The 17353-nt window shown below is 58.6% G+C and overlaps 2 protein-coding genes and 1 long non-coding RNA gene across 9 annotated transcripts; all 3 read left to right on the top strand.

Annotated features, from left to right (window-relative positions):
- Positions 1 to 11071: 11071 nt before the first annotated feature.
- On the top strand, positions 11072 to 12118 carry LOC122912165. The gene is made up of 2 exons (XR_006385559.1): positions 11072 to 11339; positions 11839 to 12118. It is a non-coding gene; the product is annotated as an uncharacterized LOC122912165 (long non-coding RNA).
- Positions 12119 to 13218: 1100 nt separating this feature from the next.
- Positions 13219 to 15221, top strand: ZNF580 (zinc finger protein 580). Of its 3 annotated transcripts, XM_044257584.1 has the most exons (3): positions 13541 to 13632; positions 14186 to 14190; positions 14290 to 15221. In XM_044257584.1, exon 3 carries the CDS (start codon positions 14302 to 14304, stop codon positions 14818 to 14820), a length of 519 nt encoding a protein of 172 aa, XP_044113519.1. In that variant the 5' UTR covers positions 13541 to 13632; positions 14186 to 14190; positions 14290 to 14301; the 3' UTR covers positions 14821 to 15221. The 3 variants fall into 3 exon arrangements, with proteins under 3 accessions (XP_044113522.1, XP_044113520.1, XP_044113519.1); XM_044257587.1 differs by lacking the exons at positions 13541 to 13632; positions 14186 to 14190 and adding an exon at positions 13219 to 13314; XM_044257585.1 differs by lacking the exons at positions 13541 to 13632; positions 14186 to 14190 and adding an exon at positions 13465 to 13526.
- A 180-nt stretch (positions 15222 to 15401) lies between these two features.
- ZNF581 (zinc finger protein 581) lies at positions 15402 to 17324 on the top strand. Of its 5 annotated transcripts, none has more exons than XM_044257579.1 (2): positions 15402 to 15532; positions 16270 to 17324. In XM_044257579.1, the coding sequence occupies exon 2, from the start codon at positions 16289 to 16291 to the stop codon at positions 16883 to 16885; it is 597 nt and encodes a 198-aa protein (XP_044113514.1). In that variant the 5' UTR covers positions 15402 to 15532; positions 16270 to 16288; the 3' UTR covers positions 16886 to 17324. The 5 variants fall into 5 exon arrangements, with proteins under 5 accessions (XP_044113514.1, XP_044113515.1, XP_044113517.1 ...); XM_044257580.1 differs by having other exon boundaries at positions 16267 to 17324; XM_044257582.1 differs by lacking the exon at positions 15402 to 15532 and adding an exon at positions 15672 to 15781 and having other exon boundaries at positions 16267 to 17324.
- The last annotated feature ends 29 nt before the right edge of the window (positions 17325 to 17353 follow it).

The following is a 17353-nucleotide window of genomic DNA, read 5'->3' as shown; positions in this document are numbered from 1 at the left end:
GCAGGGAGCCTGCTTCCCCCCCACCTCGCCTACTTGTGATCTCTTTGCCAAATAAATAAAATCTTTTAACAAAAACTTTAAAATTTTTCTAATGATATAATTTCAGTCTAACATTCTCTGTTTCCTCCTCCCCTTTTTATTTTTGTGTACATCGATACTTCTAGTCTAGTAACTGCTGATGTCAATGCCGGCATAATACCCCACTGATGATTATGTCCCATTACATGTTTTCATTCTCCTCTTGGTGAGCATTGGGTTGGCTCCAGTTTTTTATTATTGCAAACAGTACTGCCAGGAGTATTCTTGCTCATGTCTCCTCGAACCCTAAAGAGAGCTTTCTCTGTATTGTATCACTGGAAGTTGAATTGCTTGGTCAAAAACTATTTGACATCTTCAACTCCCACCTGTATTATTTAATTGCTTTTTATTTTTTTTGAAGATTTTATTTATTTATTTATTTGACAGAGAGACACAGCAAGAGAAGGACTACACATAGAGGGAGAGGGAGAAGCAGGCTTCCGACCGAGCAAGGAGCCCAATGCGGGGCTCAATTCCAGGACCCTGGGATCATGACCTGAGCTGAAATTCAGAGTTGGACGCTCAACAGCCTGAGCGCCCCTGCCACGCCCCTCTTGAGTAAATTATTTCACCACTCACCGTCTCTAGTGCTTTCACCGGCCCCGGGATTTCTACCCTTTGTGGCTCTTTCATTTCAAAAAGTGCATTTTGGGCGCCTGGGTGGCTTAGTGGGTTAAGCCGCTGCCTTCGGCTCAGGTCATGATCTCAGGGTCCTGGGATCGAGTCCCGCATCAGGCTCTCTGCTCAGCAGGGAGCCTGCTTCCTTCCCTCTCTCTGCCTGCCTCTCTGCCTACTTGTGATCTCTCTCTGTCAAATAAATAAATAAAATCTTTTTAAAAAGTGCATTTAAAATTAAATTTTATGATTGTGTTGGTGTAAAGAGGAACATAAACTAAGCTGGGTTGCATTCTTTTTTCTTGATTTCAAAATTAAAATATTTCTCATGGGCCCCCAAAAGTGTCATGAGATCTAGGCACTGTAGATACCTGCCGTGGCTAATGAGAAAGGTAGCCCTTTCTGTTTTCTCATTTGTAAAGCAAAAGTAATAGTACTTAACACCGTTAAGTGCTAGGTGCTAGGGTGATTAAGGAGCCGCTCTATGCGAAGTGTGACGTAGGCACTAGGATCAGCTGTAATGATTACTAACTTCCACTTCCACCAGCAGTGAGTGAGAGCTCCTGTTGCTTGAAGTCGTTATTAATCTTCGATAGTCCAATTTCATTTTTTGCCGATCTGGTGGGTGTGACATGGTTTTTTCATTGAGATTCCTTCTATTAAGTGAGATAATTCAGGATCTCGTATCTAGCATAGAGCTCATCCTCTGTTCTCTTTTCTTGTCGGCCGGGTCCATGTCAGCTCTGCGTCCTCAGAAGTCTTCAGCGAACGTCAGGTCAATGAACAAAGGAGTGAATGAATGAGTAGCTTAGATAACACAGGTAGAAGAATTTGGGTATGAGAGGTAGAGACAACTATTTGCAGAGGAGACCTAGTTCAGCGGAGTGACCACAAACTTTCAAGTCAGACAACCGTGGATTCGGATTCATTGATTCACTTGCTATGCAACTTTGGGCAAGATGTGTCTTCTCAGTCCTCAGCTGCTATCCACAAAGTGGCCAGCATGATGCTACTTGGTGGGACTGTACTGAGAACAGCACACGGAGAATGCTGTGGGTCCAGCATAATTCCTGGAACCAGCTGGCGCTGAACAGATGTGGACTCCTTGCCTTTTCCCCTGTCTGCCTGGGTCCCTCGTGGGCTGGCACTACATTAGCAGCCGATATTTCAGAATCTGATGCTAGAGTCTGGCTACATGACCCGCTATAAAATGGCAGAAAGAGCCCTGGATTTGGAGTCGGAAGACGTGGGATCTAGTCTTCCTTCTTTCTGTCCCTGCTGTGAGCACATCACTTAACCTTGGTGGGCTGGATCTCCTGCTTCTTAAATGAATTGGCTGTTAGGGTTACCATAGGACCCAGCAATTCCACTCCCAGGGAGGTTTCCAAGGGAAAGGAGAACATTTGTCCACACAGAAATTTGTAAACAAATGCTTACCATTTGTTTACACCATTATTCATAGTAGCCAAAGCTGGAAACAATGCAAATGTCCATCAACTCATGAACGGGTAAAAAAACATGTAATATACTTATTATGTGGAAATTAATATATGGATATTATCCATATATTATTATCCATCAGATAGATTTTTAATTTTTATTCCACAAAAAGGAATGAAGTACTGATACATACTAAAACATGAATGAACCTTGAAAACATTATGCTCGGTGAGAAAAACCAGACACAAAACCCTATACATTTTATTATTCCATTCAGGCAAGCTATCCAGAACAGGGAAATTTACAGAGACAGAAAGTAGAGGGATGCCTGGAGTGGTTCGGTTGGTTGGGCTTCATCCTTCGGTTCAGGGCATGAGCCCAGGGTCCTGGGATCGAGTCCTGCAAAGGAGTCCTTGCTCAATGTGGAGTCTGCTTCTCCCTCTGCCTGCCGCTCCCCCTGCTTGTGCGCACTGACAGATAAATGAATACAATCTTTAAAAAACTGCAGATCCGTGGTCCCTTAAGGGCCAGCGGATGGGTGGAGTGCGGTTGAGGGAAGAGAGGAGTGACAGCTAGAGGGTACAATGTTATTTTTGACGTGATGAAATGTTCTAAAATTGTGCTGATGGCCGCACGTATCTGTAAATATACTGAAAACCATCAAGTCATCAGTGAAATGGGTACATTCTATGGTATGTGAGTTATAGCTCAATGAAGCTGTTACAAAAAAGAATGTGCCGAACATGATCTTTTAGGATCAAACTGTAGCTGACATTTCAAACTGACACGCCTGTAAGGTAGGCACATGATGTTCACTGTGCAGTTCTTCCACCTTTTCTCTTTGGTTGTAAATTTCCATAATAAAGCGCGGGGTTGGGGGAGCCTGCAGATGGTGTCCATTTGTTTGTTTCTTATTGAAGTAATCTCCGCAGCAGTGTGGACCTGGAACTCCTGACCCTGAGATCGGGAGCCGCACGCTCTTCCCACCAAGCCAGCCAGGGGACCCTTGAGCCTGTGGATGATTTTTAAAATCTGATTTTTAAGAATCTCACATCAATTCCATGGAAAATTCCCATCCGACTTTAAGCTCTCTAAAGGCAGAGACGAGGGGCGCCTGGGTGGCTCCCTGGGTTAAGCCTCTGCCTTCGGCTCCAGTCATGATCTCAAGGTCTTGGGATCGAGCCTCGCATCGCTTCCTCCTCCGCCTCTGCCCCTCCCCCTGCACGTGTCCCTCTCAAATAAGTAAATAAAATCTTAAAAAAAAAAAAAAAAAAGTAAAGGTGGCGACCAGGGCGGCCTCACTTCCCGCTGCCCCTGCGGCACCCACACCGGCGTCTGGGGCGCTGCCGGTTCCCAGGAACACTCGATAAAGGAAGCCTGCGAACGAGCGAGCGAAGCCTGGTTGCGGGGGTCCGGCCGGGCGGCCGCGCTCCGGGAGCCGACGACCCTCCCTCCCTGCCGGGTCTGCGCACGAGCCCGCTGCCGGCAGTGACCAGCGTCCGCTGAGTGGGGCTGCAGCGGCGACCCCGGGTTGCGGGCCGCGCCTCACACAGCGGCGAGTGCGGCGTTTCACGGATGGAACGAGGTGCGCGCGCGCACGTGACGAGATCGAGTCCCACCAGTTGCAAGACCTGAAAGGTGACAGCGGCCGCGCCACCCCACGCTTGCAAGTGGACGTAGTATTTTCAGGAGTTTCGGGCCTGACCCGGCTCCATCCTCTCCCCGCTCTTAAGTGACTGGCAGGAGCCGACTGGGAGGGCCCCGCAGGCCTCCCCGAGGATCTGCCTCCTCCTCCCCCTGTGACCTGCCATCCTTCTGGGATCCCAGCTCCTCGCGGCGCGGGGAGGCCGGAGCGGGAAGCGGACCCTTCTTCTCGGGGCCGCGTGTTTCCGGCCGGAGCGTTTTCCCCCGAGGGCCCGGACGGCGCACCTCTTCCCCAGGGTCTCTCCCTGGAGGTCGCGGTCCCTCCTTGCCCGGGACTTCCTTACGGGCGCTCTCCCAGTGGCCGCCGCTTCCGCCCGGCGGGACCAGAGAGGCCGCCCCAGCTCGGCTCGGTTGGGCGCGAGAGGCCGACGGCCGGGACGGAGTTACTTCGAGAAAGAGCCGGCACGGTGTGAGCGGCCGAGAGGGGAGAACCATAGAGACGGTGGCGGCGGATAGAGCAGCCGGGCCGGGAGGGAAACGAGGAACAGAGAGGAGATGTTCGTGTGTAGAAGGGTGGGAGGAGAAAAAAACAAAAACAAAAACAAAAACAAACCCCAAAACAAACCCAAAACAAAAAACCAATCATAGAGAGGCCAGCGGAGGCAGGAAGGGCCGCGGTGGGCGGGGCGGAAGAAAGGGGGTGTGGGAAAGGGACCGGGCCTCCGAAGGCTGCACGGAAGCTGCGGCGGGACTGACTCCTGGCTGGAGGGTTGCGGCGTATTTTTTCGGTTTGAGCTCCCTCTCGGAGCCTCAGTTTTCCCCCTGCAAACGAGCATGGTTGCGATGCCCACCTTCCCGGGCTCGGACCTCATTCTTTCTCAGGCCCGCGTTGCAGCGCCGGTTCCCTCCCTCGGCTCCCGGCCCCCACCAGCCCGCCTGCACAGCGGATCTTTCTGAAACGCAGGCCTGACCCTGTCCTTCCGTGGCTCCCTCTCGACCCAGGACTGAAGCCCTTCGTAGAGCGGTGCCCACCAAGCCCCCGGCCCCCCTGTGACCACTTTGTACCCTGGCCCATGAGCATTTCATACCTCTGGCTGCTAGGACGGGCTCAGAGTAACCTTTTGCAGGGAATGCGGCTGGTTTTTTCCCCACTAAATTCCTCCAGAAAGCATCCTGTGACTCCTGCCTGCCTCCAGCTCCTCTTGCTGACCCCAAGCCACTAGTTTCAGAGGAATCCCAAAGCCCTCACACAGTGGTGTCCCTGCTAAGCTCAGAACCCTCCCGCGAGGTGCAGCGTATAGTCCAAGTCCCTCCAGCTAGGACCTGTTGATGTCCCCCGCCAGCACTGTCCTCGGCTGCGTGAAGGACGGTGGTTTTCTAGGCTGGGTGCGTCTTGGCTCCGTGTGTCCCATACAATGGATCCACCGCCTAGGATTCATCCACTTCTCAAGCCCTGGTGGGCATTTGGTTTCTTTCCATGTTTTCGCTCTTAGGAATAATGCTGCTCTGAACACTCAGGCTTAAGGTTTTGTATAAACCCGTGTTTTCAGTTTTGTTGAGTATCCCTCGGGAAATGGAACTGCTGGGCCACCTGGTAAATTGTCATCTTTAACTTAGGGAGGAAATACACCATTCTTTATTCCCACCAGTGATGTCTGGCGGTTCCGGTTTCCCTAAGTCCTTGTGGAGCTCTGGTGTCTTCAGGTTCACCCAACGGCCTTTCCCTTCAGGTCCCGCAGCACCTTCCACTGGGACTTGAACTCCACTTGGCCCCTGGAAGCACCCGCTTCATCCATCAGCTTTGTTTTCTTGCCTTTTGTATCACAGCTGCTTTCCAGATTCTTGGTAAGTGCGTTAAGTTGGGGGATGTAGACGGAGCAGTGTCTGACCATATTCACTGTCAGAGCCCCAGGTGCTGGGGTGAAGACTGCGCGTGTGCCTGCTTTGCCGCTTCCACAGACGGAATGTGTCTCCCCCACCCCCTCCCATCTCTGATTCATATGTTGAAACCTAATCCCCAATGTGACAGTATTAGGAGATGGGGCCTTTGGGAATTGATTAGACCATGAGGGGGGAGGCTCCATGAATGGGTTTAGTGCTCTTATAAAACGGACCCCAGAGACCTCCCTTGCCCCTTCCGTGTGGGGACAACAGAGAGAAGGTGCGGTCTGTGAATCTGGACACTGAATCCGCTGGCATCTTGACCATAGCCTTCCCAGCCTCCACAACTGTGAGAAACACATTTTTCCCCCGCTCGGGGTCTGGTGTTCTATGATGGGAGTGCAGTGGACTGGGGATGTTGTGCCAAGAGAGCGCATTGTTGAGCTTTTCCTGACCTAGGTTTCTTCAGCCCGCCAAGCCTCCTCCCTGCCATCGAGAGAGATCCTTCCACTTAAAAATGGGCCAGATGTTTCAGGAGAGAAGCTCTCTCTCTGACAAATAAAATCTTAAAAAAAAAAAAAATATATATATATATATATAAATCATATTAATTATAACTGTGTGTGTGTGTGTATAATTTATGTGAGGTTTAAAAACAAGCCAGCGGGGGCGCCTGGGTGGCTCAGTGGATTGAGCCGCTGCCTTCGGCCCAGGTCATGATCTCAGTGTCCTGGGATCGAGCCCCGCATCGGGCTCTCTGCTCAGCGGAGAGCCTGCTTCCCCTTCTCTCTCTGCCTAACTCTCTGCCTACTTGTGATCTCTCTGTCAAATAAATAAATAAAATCTTAAAAAAAAAAAATGCCAACGTCATGTTTGGGAGTTGAAGTCAATGTGGTTAGGCTTGCCCTGGGTTAATGATCAGTAGGAAGCACTTGGGGGAGCTCTTCAGGATGCTGGTTATATTACTGTGTATATAAGTAAAAATTCACTGATCTGTTACTTTGGGTAATTTACATCTGATATTTAAAAAAAAAAAACCCACCAGAGGGGCGCCTGGGTGGCTCAGTGGGTTGAGCTGCTGCCTTCGGCTCAGGTTATGATCTCAGGGTCCAGGGATCCAGTCCCGCATCAGGCTCTCTGCTCAGCAGGGAGCCTGCTTCCTCCTCTCTCTCTGCCTGCCTCTCTGCCTACTTGTGACCTCTCTCTGTCAAATAAATAAATAAAATCTTAAACAAACAAACAAAAAACCACCAGAATGATGGCGTCTATATGATAAGTGGGGAAACAGAGTCACCAAATGAGCACGGTGTCCCAGGACACTTCTCAGATTCACCTGGACAGACTTGGGGTCTGACTGTTGGGAGATTAGACTGGGACCCTGTCCTTTCTAAACGGCTTCATTAAAATCTGCAGTTTGCCATAAGCTCCTGATGGAGGCCCAGCCCGTCCGGACGGTTAGCGGGGAGTGTGGCTCCCGCCGCCTGGTTTCTCCCGGCAGCACGATCATCAGCGCGGAGCCGGCTGGCCCCAGAATGAACGCCATGTGGAGCCGCCCGGCTGCGGGGAGCTCGGGAGCTCTTTCCCCGAGGTCGCGCCCTCGTTTTAAGCATGAACTTTCCAGTTTTACGCCTTGTAACTCTCAGGGGCCCCAGCACGGTTTCCCTAAAGTGAACATAACGGGAGAAACAGCCGAGACCCAGCTCTGCGTCGCCGTCCTGGCTCAGGGATCCTGGAGACCTTGTCCTTTGAAGTTCCCGCGTCCCCTGCATAGGAGACTTTGGTGATGCTTTTGTTCTGGTTGTCATCCCTCCCGAGGTCTCCCTGGGGTGAGAGTTCAATATTTTGGTCTTTGTCGCCCCCATGAGGCCCAGGAGAGCTCCTTGCTGCAGCAGGTGTCCCTTAAAAATACAATTTGTCACCTGTGAAGGGAAGGCAGGCACAGCTGCTTCGCTCTGGTTTGCTCACTCTTTTTTCCCTGGCGGATGCCCTAAAGGAGACCCTCACGTCCGCCCAGTGGAACACAGGTTCCTGGAACCGTTCTTATGAGGGTGTGTGTTCCCCCCCGGAAGGGCTTCACGTGAACGCCCCCCTCCCTTTCCGGTCGGGGTCTTGGCCCCTTTAGGGTTCCCAGAAGACCGGGTCCCGCCGCCTCCTGAGGCCCTGGGGGCAGCGACCGGGCGGCCGCACGGACAGAAAGAGCCGTGTCCGGAGTCACGGGCCGGAAGCTGAAGGACCCCGCGCCGAGGGGGAGTGCTCTGCGGAGAGTCTGAGGCGAGGCTCCCGCGGGCTGAGCGCCCGAGGACTGGGCGCGGGCCGGACGACCGTCGGGGGCATGGGCGGGGCGGACAGCAGCGCGGCTATGCGGAGGGGGTACGCGGGGCGGGAGGGGTGCAGACGCCCGGTGTTGCTGGACAGGCTTGCGGTCTGCGGGCCGGCGGCTGCTCTGTGGCGGGGCGCGCGGAGGGGGCAGGGGGCCGGGGGTAGCCGCATCCTCCGCGCCCCGCGGCGTCGTGAAGAAAAGCACGGGGTCGTGCGGGGTCCGGGGGACGGCGGAGGGTCTCAGTGCGCACCGCTGAGCGAGTGGTGGACGCCGGAGGCAGTGCGAGCCGGGGAGCGCGGGGCGGCGGCGAAGTCGGCCAGTCCAACTTCCGGCTCGTGGGACGCCGCGTCGGCCGGCGGATTAGGGGGTAGCGGGTGGAGGGGGACGTGGGGGCGCAGGGGGGGTCCTTCGGTCACCACCCACGCAGGTCTTCTTCCTGTAGCTGCCCGCCTGGATTCAGGGATGCCCCTGGCTTACCTTTCATCAACGGAGGCTGCTCCCGCCCTCCGCGAATACCCTCCCCCGGGTTTGCTCTCCTCCTTTCCTTGGGCCTCAGGCTCCTTTCCTGCGCTGGATCCGGGGATCATTGACTTCAGGACCCTGGCCCACAGAGGGCCTGGCAGCAGGGTACCCGGCCCTGGGATACCGACCGCCGGGGCATGTATTAACTGTTAAGACCGGGTTTGCTTCGCTGTCGCAGGGCGGTGGTCGTTCCGGCCTGTCTTTCCTGTGTGGGCACCGAGAAACGGCCAGCCCCTTCTGATTTTGCTGTCGGCCCCCCTGTGGCGCCGGAACTGCTGTTTGGCAGTGGCGGCCGGGCTGCAAGGGGCGGTCCCTGGAGCTCACCGCGGGGACTGGGGCTGGGCGCCCGGAGGTAGGCCTGCCTGGGCTCTTCCCGCCTGGGTCCAGGCCCCTTGGTGGCCCCGCCTGCCCCAGCGCCCCACTGGTGGTCTCGGACCCCTCCCAGTGGCCGGGGTGCTCATGTGCAGGGAGGAGGTCCACGGGTCAGAGCGCCCGCCCTCACTGCCCCCAATGATCCCTGCATGCACCGGGAGCCACAGCATCACCCGCTCGGAGCTCTGGCCCGTGGCCCGAGCTTGCAAGCGCTGCAGCAAGGCCTTGCTTCTTTGGGGGCCCTGGCGCAGCACCTGCAGGCTGGAAGGAACTTGCTGGACGGCGGAGAGACCGCGGGAACTCTGTAGACTCTCTTGTTTTTGGTACAGATTGCAGAGGCCCTGGTCTTTTTTTTTTTTTTTTAAGATTTTATTTATTTATTTGTAAGAGAGAGAGGAGCGAGAGTGAGCACAGGCAGAGGCAGAGGGAGAAGCAGGCTCCCTGCCAAGCAGGCTCCCTGCCAAGCAAGGAGCCCGATGTGGGACTCGATCCCAGGACGCTGGGATCATGACCTGAGCTGAAGGCAGCTGCTTAACCAACTGAGCCACCCAGGCGTCCCGGAGGCTCTCGTCTTAAATGCTCTGTGACCTGAGCCCCTGTTTCCTCGGTCCTGGAAGAGGAAATGACGTAGGGTTTCCCAGCCCACTCTGGTCAGGAGTGAGAGGCCGGAGCCTCCTATTGGATTCCTGACCTGCCACAGCCCCTCTCTGTAGCCTGGGGTGCATGGCCGTGCCATGCTGTAGCTCAGTTTCCCATCTGTAGGTGGGACGGAATGAGACGTCGGAATGATAAGGGAGCTACAGGTGTGTGGTGCCACTCAAAGGCAGCACCTGCCGCTCCCCTACCTATTTTCCCAACTCATGGGGTCTGCTCAGACAGGCTCAAATCAATGTGAGGTGGGCTTTTAAGATTTTATTTGACAACAGGGATGGAGTGAGAGGATATGGTCTCTGCCACTCAGGCTGGGGGAGCGGACCAGATGCAAGCCTCTTGCCCTTTCTGAGGCTCAGGAGAGCGCCAGCCCCACTGGATTACTGAGAGGGAGAGTGAACTGAAGGCTGGGGACACTGGTAATGGGTCCTAGAGGAGGCTGGAGAGATTGCTGAGCTGGTGGGTGGGAATGCCAGCCAGCACGAGCAGTGTCCCTGCCAGCCAGGGCACAGGATTTGGGATGACTGAGGAGGAGGCCGCGGTCAGAGGAAGGGGAAGAGTGGCAAGTCGAGGAAAATACAGGAGCCTTTGCACCTAGAGCTGTGTAAGTTCAAGGTCCGGTCGGGGGCTGTGAGGTGCTGTCTGGCTCTGGGGAGCTGAGGAGGCGGGGGCAGGGAAGAATGAGACCATCCAAGGTTCTGGACTCGAGTGCATGTGGGGAGTCATGGTGACCACGTTCCAGGAGAGAAGCGGGGTTTTATGGCTGTGGGTAGGGAATGCTTCACTTTTGGATGGGGGGATTGAAATCATTCATTCATTCATTTATTCAACCAAAACTGAATTGAGCCGCTACCCTCTCCCAAGACCTTGGCTGGGTTCCGAGGATACAGCATCATCCCAGACGGACTTCTCTGCCTTTGTGGAGTGAGAAAGGCAGACAGAAGAGCGAATTGGTAAGTGAGCCAGACCACCATGGACGGCCCTACAGGATGCTGGAAGGAAACAATGAAGATGCAGAGCCAAGTGTCACCCGCTTGACCTCAGACTCAGTCAGCAAAGCTTCAGTGATGAACTACCATCTGAGTGGAGACCTGAGGGATCAGAAAGGGTCCATCCCGGTGAGGGGCTAGGGGCGATACTCCAGAGAGAGGGAACAGCAGATGGAGGCCCTGGAGGCTGGGAGAGGGGGGAGGGGCAGCACTGTGCTTGGTGGGTTTCTGGGCTTCATTCTGAGTCAGTGCGGAGGGTTTTTTTTTTTTTTTTTTAAAGATTTTATTTATTTGACAGAGATCACAAGTAGGCAGAGAGGCAGGCAGGGGGCGGGGTGGTGCAGGGAAGCAGGCTCCCTGCTGAGCAGAGAGCCGGATGTGGGGCTCGATCCCAGGACCCTGAGATCATGACCTGAGCTGAAGGCAGAGGCTTTAACCCACTGAGCCACCCAGGTGCCCCTCTGGAGGGTTTTAAGTCCACAGAGGAGACATGATTCCCTGGGTTTAAACAAATATAGGGGCTGCAGTATTTACGTAAAGAGAAAGTACCAGAGGGTGGGTGGGAGGCTGTCCCAGTAATCAGGGGGCAAAACGCAGTGTGCATAGTGGACACCAGCTGTGGCTGGGGTCCGGCAGAAGCTGGTGCTGTCCTGAGGACCCCAGGCCAATCTCATGATCTTTTCCAGCTTCTGCCACTTCACCCGTAAAACGGATCTTTTACACCAATACACTCAGCACTGCTGGGCCGCATAGTGAGGGCGCAGAGTGCTGGTCACCGTCGTCGTTTCTGGATGGGGATGGGGGTGCACTGGCTGTCGTGGATGCAGGTAGTTACAGAGTTCTGAAACTCAAGGAAGGGATCCGGGCAGCAGACTCATTGGGTTAGCTGTGTAGACCAGAGCCCCTGTTGCCCAGGGCGACACTTGGGAAGCCTGCTCTCATCTGAGGGAGGTGGGGACGAGAGAGGTGCTACAGGCATCTGGACAATACAGTGTGGAAGACAGGCCCCCACACTGAAGAATGATCCAGTTCCAAAGTACTGGTAGTGTCAGAGCTGGGAAACCCCAGTGTAGATAGATGGTGCAGTTGCCCTGCACACAAGGTGTGCCCTCTGCTCACCAGTCCCCGTCCTCCTTACTGCCCGCTGAGGACAATGCTGTCCCCTAACATCAGAATGAGCCACACTTGGGAAATGTGAAACGAAATGGGTGACATCAGTTTTAACATGATGCCTTACTTAACCCAGTATATCCAAAGTATGACCACTTGCGAACCATAATCCATCTAAAAGTCATTCACTAAAGGTCCTGCCTCTTTTCTTTCCAGAATAAGTCTTCAGAATCTGGGGGGCGTCTTACATTTACAGCATGGCTTACCTCAGGCCAGACCCTCATCAAACCTCCCTGAGCCACAGCACCATACAATGGGGGCTTTAGTTTTAGCCAAATCCCACATGTCCGGAGGTTTCTGGAAGGTTTTCGGAAGAATACTTTCTCAGCTCCAGCTTACTGCCACATCCGGAAATTGTTTTCCAAGTGTGTCTGGGATTTTGAGTTTGCGTATTTTCTGGCTTTTTGGATACTGCCTAGTAAAACACTGAAAAATAGCATATGGTCCAGACCAAACACTGAATCCTTTTCTGGCCTGCAGGCCTCCTGTTTGCAAGTGGTTGAGGGTGGGGGGAGCTGTCCCAGACCACAGGCAGCCACTAGCCACGTGTGGCCATTGAGATTTACCTGAAGAGAAAGAGCATTTAAAGCTCCGGTCCTCGGTCGCGGGGACCACACTTGGCCAGTCACCACAGACCAGTTCTTTCTGGTAGCTCATTGCGAAGCAGTTCTGATTGCCCCTACTTCTCCCGGGTCCCCAGGCTGCCAGCTCCAGTAACGCACTTTCTCTCCCTCCGCTGTGCGCTGCCCGCCACGCCACTCCCTGCTGTGGGACTGTTCCCGCGGTGGCTGCGGGACAGGCTGCCGGCGCCCCAGGCGCGGCTCCCCGCTCTGCCCCGCCTCCGCTGCAGCCACCTGCCCCCACCCCCCCCCCGCCTCCCGGAACGAAGCTGCAGGCGCGGCCGGTGGGTGGGCACGCTACAAGCCTGAACCGGAGCACTGCCTCGGTATCCCCGTGCGCACCGCGGTCTGTGCCGGGCACCTCCAAGACACGGCCGCGCGCCGCCTCGGGCCTCAGTTTCCCCATCAGCGGGACACGAGGAGGCGCACGTCCCCACCTCCACAACAACCAGCACTGTCTGGCCTTCCGCGGGCTCGGGTCCGCGTCCACCCCCCGGGGCGCGCCACGCCCGACCGACAGAACCCGCCCTTTGCACGGCTGCGCTGGGGAGCACGCGGGACGGCCCGGCCAAAAGTGGACAAACCTGGGTACACCCCTTCCTAGGGTAGCGTCGAGAGAACACAGGCAGCCTAGCCTGTGTATTAACTCACGTGTGTCGCGGCACCCGAACAGTCCCCTTCGGGGGCGGGGGCAGGGCTGGCGCTGTGCAGCCGACGCCGGTGCTCTCCTCCCGCACCCCAGGCCTGCAGGGACTCGGACCTTGCGAGCCCCCCAGCTCCGGGACCGCGGAACCCTCGTCGCGGCGTGCGTGTTTCCGCACGGTGCCCTTTTCCAGAGACGCCGCCGCCCCTCGCGCCCCCGCGCCCGCGCCCCCCGCGCCCGCGTTCCCGGCGCCGCGGGCCCGGAGCTCCCGGAAGTCTCGGTCCCGCCGCCGCCGGCACTCGCGAGGGGAAGACCGGGCCGCCCGGGACCTCGGCCCGCTCCTCCGGTCCCGAGAGGCCGCCGCATCGGGTACGGGGGCTGGGACGGAGGGAGGAGCCTGGCTCCGGGACTGCGCGAGGCCGGGCCGGGCTGGGGGAGGGGCGGGCGCCGCGGGGGTGGGAACGGAGGGAGTGCGGGGGCCCTGAGGGTGCAGCGGGAAGGGAGCGGGAGGGGGGCCCGGGCGCTGGGGTTGCCGAGGGAGGCGGAGCAGCGGAGCGGGCTGGAGGGATGGAGAAACAGAGGTGCCAGATGCTCGCAGAGGGGAGGGACGGGGCTCCCGGGGCCCCGGTGCGGGCAGCGGCGAGGGGGCCGAAGCCCCGCAGGGCACGGACGGAAGAAATGGACGATGTCGGTGGCTTGCGTCTAGGGGCAGGGGGAGGGAGGGCGCCCCTGGGAGGCGCAGGGTGTGTGGGTGCACAGAAGCGGGCAGTTGAGGCGTCCCAGGGGATGTGTGCGTGAGACCCGGACGGCGGGTCCGCTCGGCGCGGGGGAGGCTGAGACCTGGCGGTGCTAAGCGTAGGGTCGGAATAGACGAGCCCAGGCCGAAAACTAGCCCGGGGGCGTACCCAGGGAGCGGTGTCAGCGAGGCCGAGCTGTGCACTAAGACCGGGAGGCCTTCCAGGGTCGAGGCTGCTAGGCCGGCCAGGGGCCTGGGAAGACCCGTTAGGAACGAGTTAGGAAACAGACTTGGAATCTGACAGGCTGCGGCGGAGTTGGGCGAAGGAAAATGGCAGGAAAGCACCGTCTGGCCTGGTCTGGGGGCTGAGATGGAGCCGCAGGGGCCAGGCGGGCGGGGGCGGCCGGCGGGGGCCAGGCGGGCAGGGGTATGCCCGGCTCTCATGGGGCTGTCCTGGGACCCGCTTGCTGGAACCAGAGCCTGGAGTCGGTTCCTTTTTTGCAGGAGAGGTAGGTCAGCGGTACAGAGGGCCTGCCAAGCCGTGGTAATGGGGACACTTGCCCCCAGCAAGTAGCGATTTTAACTTCTCTCCCCTCCACTGCTCCCAGCTGATACCCCAGATGCTGCTGCTGCCGCCTCGGCCACCCCACCCTCGGTCCTCCTCCCCAGAGGCCATGGACCCGCCGCCCCCCAAGACTCCCCCTTTCCCCAAGACGGAAGGCCCTTCCTCCACTCCATCCTCCGCGGCAGGGCCTCGACCCCCGCGGCTGGGCCGCCACCTGCTCATCGACGCCAACGGGGTCCCCTACACGTACACGGTGCAGTTGGAGGAGGAGCCTCGGGGCCCGCCCCAGCGCGAGGCCGCGCCGGGAGAAGCGGGGCCGCGCAAGGGCTACAGCTGCCCGGAGTGCGCTCGTGTCTTTGCCAGCCCCCTGCGGCTGCAGAGCCACCGCGTGTCGCACTCGGACCTCAAGCCCTTCACGTGCGGCGCCTGCGGCAAGGCCTTCAAGCGCTCCAGCCACCTGTCGCGGCACCGCGCCACGCACCGCGCCCGTGCGGGCCCGCCGCACACCTGCCCGCTCTGCCCACGCCGCTTCCAGGACGCCGCGGAGCTGGCGCAGCACGTCCGCCTCCACTGAGTTCCCGACCGGCGGGGCCTCGCGAGCCACACACCCGCGCTGCCACACGCGCGCCCTGCCTTACCCAGGGCCCGTCTACTCGTCCGCTCAGAGGGAGAGACCCCCTTCCTTCCTTACCTTCCTGTCTCGCTGTGTGATGCCGGCCCCGTCGCTGCCCCTCCCTGGGCCGGGGAACCAGTCTCGGAACTGGGTCCCGGTCGGGCCCGGCCGCGCGAGCCCTCGCTGGCGCACAGCGTCTCGGAGCCCGGCTTTTCTGCTCCCGAGGGCTCAGCCGTCGTGTGCGCGGAAGAGCTGACCCAAGAGCACGGCACGATTTTACGAGCACTGGCTCGTTCCTGTATCTCCCCCGTTCCACCCGCAACCCTCGCCCCTTACTCAATAAACATTCCATACTCCGCCAAGGGGCTCTGATGTGCGTGTGTGTGTCGGGGGGTGCGCAGCGGCTGGGAGCGGGCAGCCGGGGCCGTCAGCCCGTGGGAACTTTCCTCTCGGCGTGTGTTTCTGGCCGGATCCGTTTCCCGAAGGCCCGGGCGCCCCGCCCCCACCTTCCTCCCCTCGCCCCTCTTCTCCGCGCCCGGGTCCGCTCTCCTGTTACCGGTGCCACCAGCTCCCGGGGGACACCCCGAGGCGCCCGTCCCGCTCCCACCTGCGACCACGGGGGTAGCCCGGGGCCGTTCCGGAATCGCCCGGACCCGAGAGGCTGCTGCACCGAGTACGGGGGCCGGGAGGCGGGCGGGAGCGGGGCGCGGGCCGCGAGAGGGGCGGGGCCGGGAGCGAGTACCTGTGCGCGGTGCGGGGAGGGGCCCGCCGCGGGGCTCGGGAGGGCACCGCCCAGAACTCGCCGAGCGGGTCTCGGAGGCCGGGCCACGAACGGGGGGGGCGGCGCCCTGGAGAGCGCTAGGACCCAGGAAGAACTTGGGGTGGAGAAGCTGGATGGGCGTGGACCAGAGAGAATCTGGAGGTAGCCGGGCTAGGAGCGGGGGGGCGGGGCGCTGGGGTGCTCAGGGAGCCTGCTGCAGGGCGGGCCAGGACCTGCGGGTCTTAGCGTGGCAGCCCGTCGGACACGGCTTGGCGAACATGGAAGGGGTAGACCAGGCTTCTGGGTGGAGTAACAGGATGGGGCGACACCCGGACCCGAGTCTGGGGCATGGGGAGTCGAGAGCGAGACCTGCAGGTCTAGGGGGTGGGGCCTGGGGAAGCCCTGAGGGTGGCCGGAGTGCAGGGGCGCCCAGGGACCTGAGGAGGGTACAGAGGAGGAGAACAGAGCGAGGTCCTGGGTGTGCCCGTGCTTGCAGTGGGTGATGGGACCAGGACCCTGGAAGCTTTACAGAAGGTCACAGAGTCCAGGGACGCACAGATTCTGAGCAGACTCCACAGAGGGTGAAGAACGGAGCTCGCGCAGCCAGCTTCCCTCCTGTGTGTAACTTCATCCTCTCTCCTGCCCAGCAGGCCTTAGCCACCCCTCCGGATGCTGGTGCTGCCGTCGTCCCCCTGCCCGCAGCCCCTGGCGCTTCCCTCCGCAGAGGCCATGGAGGCCCCGCCCTCTCGGACAGGCAGGTCTCCAGAACCCGGACCTTCCTCCTCCACAGGACTTCCGCAGACTTCCTCCTCTTCAAGGCCCAACCACTACCTGCTTATTGACACCCAGGGTGTGCCGTACACCGTGCTGGTGGACCAGGAGTCCCAGAGAGAGCCCGGCGCAGATGGGACATCCACTCAGAAAAAGTGCTACAGCTGCCCGGTGTGCTCCCGGGTCTTCGAGTACATGTCCTATCTGCAGCGGCACAGCATCACCCACTCAGAGGTGAAGCCCTTCGAGTGTGACACCTGTGGGAAGGCATTCAAGCGGGCCAGCCACCTGGCTCGGCACCACTCTATTCACCGGGCCGGCGGTGGGCGACCCCATGGCTGTCCGCTCTGCCCTCGCCGCTTCCGAGAGGCGGGGGAGCTGGCCCAGCACAGCCGGGTGCACTCAGGGGAGCGCCCATTTCAGTGCCCCCACTGCCCGCGCCGGTTTATGGAGCAGAACACGCTGCAAAAGCACACTCGGTGGAAGCATCCATGAGCCAGGCTGCGGGGCACCCCAGGTGCCACGGGGATCTGTGGGGAGCCTGGACTCCCGTTGCCCTCAGACACCTGGCCAGTGCGGAAGGCTGGGTTGCAGCCCTGGACACAGACCCACCACCTGCAAAGGCCAAGTCCTGCCTGAAGGAGGAGCCCATGAGTAGCCTTCGTGTATTGGAGACCAGCTGAAAACAAGACCTTAACATTCACAGAGTGGAGCCCCCCAGCCTCAGGCTGAGCCCTGAGCGGAGGTGTGGGGGGAAGAGTGCTCTGTGTGGAAATTCTCCAGCGTGAAAAATGTGGTTGGGAGCCGTCAAGAATCTGCACCAGCTTCCTGAGGCCCTCCATGTTGATGCTGGGGGAAGGGGCCCCAGACCTGCCTCCCAAACCCCAGCCAGACACTGGACACCCAATAAACACCTTTCCCATTTTGAGCTTGACATTTGTTTCTGGGGACAGTGGCTTGGCC

This window comes from Neovison vison, chromosome 7, assembly GCF_020171115.1.
Source record: "Neovison vison isolate M4711 chromosome 7, ASM_NN_V1, whole genome shotgun sequence".
Lineage (NCBI taxonomy): Eukaryota > Metazoa > Chordata > Mammalia > Carnivora > Mustelidae > Neogale > Neogale vison.
This window is presented reverse-complemented; position numbering and strand designations above follow the sequence as displayed.

What these genes read in the sequence shown, in the direction of transcription:
- ZNF580 (XM_044257587.1), top strand. Translation starts at nt 14,302, where the DNA reads ATGCTGCTGCTGCCGCCTCGGCCACCCCACCCTCGGTCCTCCTCCCCA.
- ZNF581 (XM_044257579.1), top strand. Translation starts at nt 16,289, where the DNA reads ATGCTGGTGCTGCCGTCGTCCCCCTGCCCGCAGCCCCTGGCGCTTCCC.